The sequence below is a fragment of the Oryctolagus cuniculus genome, chromosome X, assembly GCF_964237555.1.
Source record: "Oryctolagus cuniculus chromosome X, mOryCun1.1, whole genome shotgun sequence".
Lineage (NCBI taxonomy): Eukaryota > Metazoa > Chordata > Mammalia > Lagomorpha > Leporidae > Oryctolagus > Oryctolagus cuniculus.
This window is the reverse complement of record NC_091453.1, coordinates 86,842,153-86,852,097: the sequence shown is the minus strand read 5'-3', so window position 1 is coordinate 86,852,097 and position 9,945 is coordinate 86,842,153. Positions and strand designations below refer to the sequence as shown.

The 9,945-nt window shown below is 44.1% G+C and overlaps 1 protein-coding gene across 1 annotated transcript; it reads right to left on the bottom strand.

Annotated features, from left to right (window-relative positions):
- Positions 1-4,620: 4,620 nt before the first annotated feature.
- On the bottom strand, positions 4,621-9,294 carry LOC138847579 (cilia- and flagella-associated protein 251-like). The gene is made up of 3 exons (XM_070066723.1): positions 8,656-9,294; positions 7,337-7,568; positions 4,621-4,801 (listed from the first exon to the last, which is right to left on the bottom strand). Exons 1-2 carry the CDS (start codon positions 9,209-9,211, stop codon positions 7,345-7,347), a joined length of 780 nt encoding a protein of 259 aa, XP_069922824.1. The 5' UTR covers positions 9,212-9,294; the 3' UTR covers positions 4,621-4,801; positions 7,337-7,344.
- Positions 9,295-9,945: the final 651 nt, after the last annotated feature.

The window sequence follows — 9,945 nt, the reverse complement described above, 5'->3', positions numbered from 1 at the left end:
AGAAAGATCTGATGCAGTACCACAGAAAACCTTGAAGTGCAGCAATATGCATGCTCAGAAGTATAAAGGTGTTATCACTAACAAGTCTCAGTAGAAGCCCAAGACCCAAAGTGCTTATCTCAAAGAGAATTGTGTACATGCCTTCTATATTTGAGTGCATGTTGTGTTGTTCTAACAGAATATCTGAGGCTGGCTGGTTTATAAAAACAGAAATTTCCTCAAAGTTCTGGAGGATGGGAAATCCAAGATCAAGGTGACAGTATCTGCTAAGGGCTTTCTTGCTGTATCTTCACATGATGGAGATCAGAAGGGCAAAAGAGAAACAACTCTCTCTGTCATGGCCCTCATAAGGGTACCTAATCCCTCTAACAAATGCGAAGCCCTTGGGATCTAACCACCTGTTAAAGGCCTTGCCTCTCAAGGGGTCGGCATTGTGGTACAGTAGGTTAAGCTGCCACCTGCAATACCTGTATCCTGTATGGGTGTCAGCTCAACTCTCAGCCGCTCTGCTTCTGATCCAGCTTCCCTGCCTGGGAAAGCAGCAGAAGATGGCCCAAGTATGTGAGCCCCTGCCACCCACATGGGAGACCCAGACAGGGTTCTGGGCTACTGGCTTTGGCCTGGCCTAGTCCCAGATGATGCAGCCATTTGGGGAGTGAGCCACTAGATGGCATATCTCTATCTCTCTGTTAACTCTGACTTTCAATTAAATAAATAAATAAATAAATATTTTAAAAAAAACAAGGCCTTACCTCTTAATACCATCACACTGTCAATCTCTACTTATACTTTGGAAGGGACATTTTCAAAAGATGGCACCCAACATAGGGCCTTAGATGGAGAAGGTCACATAACTTGAACCCATCAGAAGCCAATGTATGCAGGAGATACTGCATTTACAAATTCTAACTGGACTGCTCTCTCATTTTAAACAATGGTGACAAAAGACCTTGTCTTTTGTCATAAGACACTCTATGTGTTATTAAATCACAATACATTGTTAAATGTCAATAATAGTGACAAAAGTTGATTGTGCATGCATCATTAACAAACTTTTTTTAGATTTATTTTATTTATTTGAAAGAGTTACAGAGAGAGGTAGAGACAGAGAGAGAGGTCTTCCATCTGCTGGTTCACTCCCCAGATGGCTGCAATGGCTGAAGCTGCGCTGATCCGAAGCCAGGAGCCAGGAGCCTCTTCCGGGTCTCCCACGTGAGCACAGGGGCCCAAGGTCTTGGGCCATCTTCCACTGCTATCCCAGGCCACAGGAGAGAGCTGGATTGGAAGAGGAGCAGCCAGGACTAGAACTGGCCCCCATATGGGATGCCAGTGCTTCAGGCCAGGGTTTTAACCTGCTGTACTACAGTGCCGGCCCCCAAAACATTAACAAACTTTTATCAAGCACCTACTAAGAAGAAAACAAGATGCTATGTGTTTTGTAAAAGACAAATACATAAAACCTTTTAGGGGCCAGCATTGAGGTACGGCAGGTTAAACTGCCACCTGCAGTGCTGGCATCCCACATCACAACACTGTTTCAAGTCCCAGCTGCTCTGCTTCTGATCCAGCTCCTCACTATTGTGCCTGGGAATTCAGCAGAAGATGGGCCAGGTATCTGAGGCCCTGCCACTCACCTGGGAGACCTGGATGGAGTTCTGAGCTCCTGGGTTCAGCATGGAACAGCCCTGGTTGTTGTGGTCATTTGGGGAATGAACCAGCAGATGGAAGATCTCTCTTATGCTCTCTCTGTGTCACTCTGCATTTTAAACAAATAAAATAAATCTTTTTTCTTTAGAATTCTAGATTTTTGAGGAAAGTCCTCAGTATGTTTTTATTTTTATTTATTTTTAATTTTTTTATTTATTTGAAAGTGTTACAGAGAGACAGAGGCAGAGAGAGCCAGAGAGAGAAAGAGAGGTTTTCCATCTGCTGGTTCACTCCCCAAATGGCTGCAACAGCAAGAGCTGGGCTGATCCGAAGCCAGCATCCAGGAGCTTCTTCCAGGTCTCCCATGTGGGTGCAGGGGCCCAACCACTTGGGCCATCTTCCACTGCTTTCCCAGGCCATTAGCAAGGAACTGGATCAGAAGTGGAGCAGCCAGGACTCGAACCGGCATCCATATGTGATGCCGGCACTGCAGGCGGTGGTTTTATCTGCTATGTCACAGTACTGGCCCCCCTAAAATAAATATTTAAATAAATAAATAAATAAATTCCTTTTAAGTTCCCAACCATTCAGAAGTTTACACTCTAGAAGGTAAGGGATATAGACACACACATAAATATGGTTAATATGCACTACTATGGAGTATAGAGAAAAGACAAAAAGACATTGTGGCTGATTAGCAAGCATTCAGACAGCCTAACTAAATGCAGCAATAAGGGTTTCTACCCTCAAACCCTTGGCTCTTGAATTATCTGATCCTCTAATCTGGTCAATTGCAACTACACTTTATTTTCCTCAAACAAGTTCCATATACTGGGCCCATTACCCCTTTCTCTCTTAGGACATATTTCAGATCTACACGAAGGTTAACAAAATACCACATCCACATACCTGCTACTCAACTTAAGAAGCATAAGATTACACATAAAGTTGAAGCCTGTGTACTCCATCTCCAATTGAATTTTCCCTCTCACCACAAGATTTAATCACAGTCTAAATAAGGTGTTTATCATTCCCATATGTGCTTTTCTGCACACTACATATGTATGCCTTTTATTACAAATATATGTATCCATAGTCAATAGAGTGATCGTTTTGCCTTTCTTTTAAGATGTATTTATTAGAAAGGCAGAGTTATGAGGGGATAGAGGGAGAAGGGGAGAGAGTGAGAGACAGAGAGAGAGAGAGATTTTCCATCTGATGGTTTGCTCTCTAGATCACCTCAATGGCCAGGGCTGGACCAGGAGCTGTGACCAAAACACTTGTGCCATCTTCCCCTGCTTTTCCAGGCCATTAGCAGGGAGCTCCATCAGAAGCGGAGCAGCCGGGACACGAACCGATATGGGATACTGGCATTGCAGGCGGTAACTTTACCAGCTACACCACAACATTAGCCCCTGTTTTACATGTTTTTAAACTTCATGTGCAAGGCTTCTTTATCTAGTTTTTCCCTTTCCATTTTTCACTGCCACCAGTGAAATCTTTTCCCATTATTGTAAGTTGAATAATCTTTTCCCATTGATTGAACTGTGTCCCCCAGAAAGATATGTTGAAGTCCTAAGCCCCAGACCTGTGAATGTGACCTAATTGGAAAACAAGGCTTTTGACATTGTAATCAAATTAAAATGATGACACACTGGATTAGTGTGGGGCTTTAATCCAATATGACTGGTGTCCTTACAAAGAAGGAACACAGGAATAGAAGATGGAGGAAGACATTGGAGTCAAGCATTTGTGAGCTGAGAAATGTCAAAAATTGGTGGCAACTGCCAGACACTAGGAGAGAGACTTAGAACACATTCTCCCTCAGAGCCTCTAGAAGGAACAAACGCTGCCAACACCTTGATTTCAGACCTCTGGCCTCCAAAGTGGTGAAAGAATACATTTCTGTTGTTTTAAGCCCTCTAGTTTGTGTAATGTCTCATGGAAGCCCTAGGAACTGAACACATCCCTCCAGGGGGTCGTTATGACTCAGGCCTTTGAGAATTCTAGTCCTCTTCCCCAGTCCAGACTTTACTGTCCTGTTCAGATTGCCCGAAGCCATATCAAGTGAGCAAATTAAGGCCTGTGCCACTGTAGATGAAGATCAAAGTCTTCCCCCACTGCTCTTACCCATGGTTCTCAAACTTTTCTTTGTTCAGAAGCATCAGGATTGACTTCTTTTTTAAGAGACTTATTTATTTATTTGAAAGGCAGAGAGAGAGAGAGAGAGAGAGAGAGAGAGAAATATGAATGAATCTTCCATCCACTGGTTCACTCCCCAAATGACACAATGACTGGAGCTGAGCAAAACCAAAGCCAGGAGCCAGGAGCCAGGAGCCAGGAGCTTCTTCTGGGTCTCCCATGTGGGAACAGGGGCCCAAGGACTTGGGCCATCTCCCACTGCTTCCCAGGCCATTATCAAGGAACTGGATCAGAAGTGGAGCAGCTGGGACTCAAACCAGTGCCCACATGGGATGCCGGCACTGCAGGCAGCGGCTTTATCCACTACGCCACAGTGGTGGCCCTAGAATGACTTCTAAAACCCTGATCGCTAGCCCACTTTTAGAATCTCTCATTCAGTAGGTATAGAGTGGAGCCTGAAAATCTGCATTTTTAGAAGTGCTCAGCTGACATTGATGGCTGCTGTTTGATGGCAGCCCATTAGTACCATCTGGTCTCTATGTCAGTCCTGTCATTTATTGGTTTCTTTCAATAAAATGCAGTAAAGGCTACAGCTCCATCTCTATCACTACACAAATTCCTTGTAGCCATATTTTAACTTATTCTTGGCTGCAAGAGTTTAAAAGGAGTTTATCAAATGGTTGAAAGAAAGTCCTTGTAATGATAGCAGGGTGAGCCAAGATGAAAAGAGAAGATGCTAAGATAGATTTGAGTTAGTATTATTTACATTTAGTAATTTGCAGCTCATTTATTGCAAACAAACTTTTATTTTTGTATTTTTATATATTTTTTAACATGAATAAACATTATCAAACGTATTTATAAAAGGCAAAAAAAGTAAGGTCAGATGTCAGCCAATGTCATTTTTTGCAATGAAACAAAACCAGTAGTTTGGAGTTACTGAAAACTGTAAAATCCTTGAAGAATAAATTCATTTTTTCTTTCTCCATCCACTTCTTTCTATGTCTCTCAGCTGTAAGATGAAATAAGAGACAATTAACATTTCCACACTATTAATATGCGATAATGACTGCTAAATCTAAAAGTCAAGCCTATGTATATCTGTTATCTTGAAAAGGGAAAAAAATACAAAACACTTTCTTCTTTTGACAGAGCCTCTTGGATATTAGAGTGCTTATGCATTTGATGGCTTCAATAGTCTGATCACATTGACCTCATTGTTTTCCTGCCCACAACTATCAGTGGTTGTATTATTCTTGAGAGGTTATTTAAATCAATCTTTCCACCTTAAAAGTCTGTGTTCTTTTTATAATAGATTTATTTATTTATTTGAAACACAGAGTTATAGAAAAGAAAAGGGAGGGGGCTGGCACTGTGTCGCAGCAGATTAAAGCCCTGGCTTGAAGTGCTGGCATCCCATATAGGCACTGTTTCTAGTCCTGGCTGCTCCTCTTCTGATCCAGCTCTCTGCTATGGCCTGGGATAGCAGTAGAAGATGGCCCAAGTCCTTGGACCCCTGCACCCACATGGGAGACCTGGAGGAGGCTTCTGGCTCCTGGCTTCAGACTCGGCACAACTCTGGCCATTGCGGCCATCTGGGGAGTGAACCAGCAGATGGAAGACCTCTCTCTCTCTCTCTCTGTCTCTCTCTCTGTCTCTCTCTCTGTCTCTCTCTCTACCTCTCTCTATAACTCTGTCTTTCAAATAAATAAAAATAAATCTTAAAAAAAATGAAAGGAAGGAAGGAAGAGGGAGAGGGCCAGGGCAGGGTCAGATGCCCAAGCACGTGGGCTATCTTTTGCTGCTTTCCCAGGCACATTAGTAGGGAGCTGGATTGGAAGTAGGTGGGGCTCCAACCAGCACCCATATGGGATACTGGCACTGCAAGTGGCAGCTTTACCTGTTACACCACAGCACTGGCCCCACAGCCTGTGTTCTTTACATAAGTTTGTGCAAAAGGAGCTGGCATTGTGGCACAGTAGATTAAGTCATTGCTTGGAATGCCAGCATCCTATATCAGAGTGCATACCAGCTGCTCTTCTTCTGATCCACCATTCCTGCTATGGCACCTAGGACAGCAGTGGAAGATGGCCCAACTGCTTGGGCCACTGCCACCCACATGGGAGACCCAGATGGAGTTCCAAGCTCCTGACTTCGGCATGGCCCAGACCTGGCTGTTGCAGGCACTGGGGAGTAAGCCAGCAGATGAAAGATCTCTGTCTCTCCCTCTCTATCACTATGTGTTTCAAGTAAATAAATAAATGTATAAAATATATATAGTTATAAAATATTTAAAATAAATATAAAGAATATAAATAAATATAAAATATTTAAAAATAAATATATCTAAAAGTCTACATGAAATTTAATTAAAAGGTAAATTTATTTTGGAGTAAAGAATTTTGAAATCTGTGCATACCAGAGGTCTTTCAAAAAGCTTCTGGAAAATGCATATTATGAAAAAACTACATAGTGATTTCAATTTTTTTGCACCAAAATAAACTTAGATTTTAATTCCATTTTAAGACAAATTTTTTGAAAACTCCTATTACATTTCCTTGGGGCCTGTGTTGTGACACATCGGGTTAAGTGTTGGTCTGCAACACTGACATCCCATATCATAGTGCTGGTTCAGGTCTAGGTAGCTCTGCTTCCAATCCAGCTCCCTGCTAACATGCCTGGGAAAGCAGCAGAAGATGGGCCAAGTGCTTGAGACCCTTGCTACCCACATGGGACACCCAGATCTGTTTTTTTGTTTGAAAGGCAAAATGAGCTAGAGCGAGAGCAAGAGGGAGAGGGAGAGAGAGAGAGTCTTCTATCAGCTGGTTCACACCCCAAATGGCCACAATGGCTGGGGCTGGAACATGCCAAAGCCAGAAACCTGGAGCTCTATCCAGGTCTCCCACATGGGTGGCAGAGGCATATTAGTAGGGACTCAAATCAGTGCTCAGACATGGGATGCTGGTGTTGAAGGCTGCGGCTTTAACCTACTGCAGCACAACGACAGCCCCAATAAAAGAAAAATAAAAATTCCCGGACCCTCCATTTCTATATCTGTAAGATGAGAATGAGGCTCTTATCATATGTCCATGAATGTCAAACTTCAGAGAAAAGAGAGATACAGAGGAAATATAAACTTAATTAAAAATATTGACTTCATTACAAATTCAATTAATAAGCAAGCACATTACTTTCTTTTGAGTGTTCCATGAAAATTGAAATGTAAACTTAATAGTTTTGTATTAATCATGAAATATAGTCTCACTTGGAGCCCTGAACTTTTTACTACTTTGGAGAGAATAAACTTTTCTCAAAGGCTTTATTAGTATCAGAGACTCCATTTTTGCTATAAAGAGATAAAGGCCGAGCTAGTGAATAAAGTATATGTTAGAATACCTTGCTTTCTATCTCATTGGTAGGGAAGCACATTATTACTGTTAAACTGCTTTTAAAGCTAAATTTGAGCATTTTTTGTTATTCAGTTTATAGGAAAAAATTTAAGAACACAAAGCTGTCAGTAGCAAATATGTGTCAGAACGGTTAGTACCTGGCTTCCTAAAAGAAGCTGCCTTTTGAGTGGCGATCCTTTCTGCGTCCTCTTTCTTCATCGTCATCCTCTCGCTTGCTTTCAGATTCTTCAAACTCTTCAGCAGAGTCTTCATCCTTGCCTTCAGACTCCTCTTCACTGAAGAATATGAACTTTGAATCCAGAAAGTCACACAAATAGTTTCGCAGCTTACTCTTGGTAGTACCTTCCAGTACTCTAGTCTCGGGAAAATCTGGAGGATAGAAAATATGGGAGGGGAGGGGGAGAAAAGTGAGTTTGTTCCTCGGGGTTGACACACTGTTCCATGACCCTCACATTTCTGCTGCGTGGTAGCTTTCAAGGGGGCATTTTCCCATCCTTTACAGTGGATCCCACACCCTGTGATGCCCATTATTTCTGGCATTCCAGAAAATAAGGGAACAGAATCATCTGGGTCTGATCACATTAGGTATATTTTTGTCAGAATTTCATTGAAAAAACACTCGTTTTGACTTAAAAGACAAATTACATGGTGAAGTTCACTGGTTCCTCAAAGCCCTGAAAATTTAATGTTTGTATCTTTCAAGTGTCCTAGGATAAGTTCATCATTTTCTCAGATCATCCTCGCAAGAATCTTTACATTTTTAAAAACTCGCAGCCAAAAGCAGGATAAGCCATTTGTTTGCCCTTTGCCAAAAGGCTCTCTTCCCAGCTCCCTCCAAGCTCTTCCTGAACACCTGCTTTCCACGGATGCTGATCTTCTTCGGGCTCATGCATTGGCTATCTCAGCTCTCTTATACAGAAGTTGGTGGGAAGCAGCTTACTCTTTCTCAAGACTCTAAAGGTCTATGTAGAATTGGGCTCTACTTGGGCACCTTGGGCCAGTGCTGAGGATGGTCCCTAAGAGAGCCAAGCACAAGAGCCCCGAGGACTTTGCTGCCACCTGCTGGCAGCCTCCTCTTTCTGGGCGGAGGTCCCGGCCTCCCAGGACTCCAGGACTCGGAGGCCAGCAGCTGGCACCACGCCTTCCCAGACCCAGGCCACATCTGTTGCCTCCTGCGCCTTCGGAGATGAGGGTCCCTCTGACAGTTTATCTGGCTCCTGGGGGCAAGGTTCCCTCTGCCAGGTGTTCGCCCTACCAGACCTTGGCTGTAGCTCCCAGGTCTTCCCGATCCCCAGGGCCGAACCCCAACCCGGGTCATAGGGCTCCCGGGAACTGCACCTCAACACCACATGGCCTGAGTGGCGCCGGACTAGGATACGACTTTTCAAACACATATGGCTAGAAAGGAACGGCCCGATCCCAGAACAGGGACTGAAACACCACCGGGGTAACTCACAGGCGCTCGCATCTTGTTCACCCTTGAGGTAGTGCACTTTCTCCTCATCCTCATCATTTTTACTTTCTTCCTTCTCTCTGCCGTCGTCATCCTCAGCCTCGCCTTCGTCTTTGTCCTTATCCTGCTCTACAATTGTTCTTTCCTTCTCCCCTACTTCTCCCTCCTCCTCCTCAATTTCTTCCTCCTCTCCTTCCTCCTCCTCATCGTCGTCATCCTCAACTTCTTCCTCCTCCTTATCATCAACCTCTTTTTCTCCTTCCCCATACTCCTCCTCGTCTTCCTCCTCTCTCAGCACTTTCTCCTCATCGCCTTCTACTGGCTGTATATCCCCACTCTCCTCAGCCTCGGTCTGGGCTGCCTCCTGTCCTTCCTCCTCCTTTTCCCTAAGGGCGTTTACAACCACTTGGAAAGCCCTAGAAGCCAGGGCCCCTGTGATGGTGGCCACCCATTCCACAAACAACAGAGTGCCCCAGAAGGATCTAGGGTTCTGGACCGCCTCTCCGCCAGCTTCATTCTGGCCGCGTGGTCCCTGAGCTCCCCTTCTTGTGGGAGACATGGCGATAGGGACAACACCAGTCAGGACCTCAACCAGCGCTGTGAGAGGAACTGCTGTGACTAAAGCAGCAAAGATGGCGGCGGCTTAAGTAACGGCCACTGAGAGAGTGATCGTTGGCCCCAAGGCATGCCGGGATTTGGTGGGGGCAGCACAGAGTACAACGGACTGTCATGGTGCTGGTGGCGGCACTGAGATAGGAAATAAAGGGGACCAGCCAGAGGAATAGATCACTATTCCTGAAATGGCCACGAATACGGTGGGAAAGATTCAGACTGTCGGTTATTGGAGCAGAATTCGAAAAGTTTGACAAAAGGCAGCTACCCTCATTCATGAGCTCTAAGCTCATTTGCTGATAAGTGCAGATTGACATGCTTTTCATCCAATCAAAGTCCTCAGCTTTCAGTCCTTTAAATTCTGCCTTCGCAGGCAAAAATGTACTGTAGTTCTCCAATATGGTGAGGGCCTGTACCAGGGGACCCGTGATTTGTTCCTGACTGTCTTCCTGGAGATGGTTTGTGCCAACAGAGACACAGTCATAAAAAAAAATGTATTGATCAAATGTGAGCTGCGGTAAAGAGATGGAGTATTTGGACGTTTTAAAGTTATTAAAACTACTTAGAAAGAATATGAAAAGTTGAAATGATTGCAGTCAGAACAGAGTTGAAGTGTTAAAACCAGAATGTGGAAGGCATTTTCAAAATAATTCGTGTGAGAGACAGAGAGAAGCCCCCATG

Coding starts and splice junctions, on each gene's coding strand:
- LOC138847579 (XM_070066723.1), bottom strand. CDS start 9,211: ATGTCTCCCACAAGAAGGGGAGCTCAGGGACCACGCGGCCAGAATGAA. Junction 7,569..8,655: donor TGAACAAGATGCGAGCGCCT/GTGAGTTACCCC, acceptor TCTATCCTCCAG/ATTTTCCCGAGACTAGAGTA.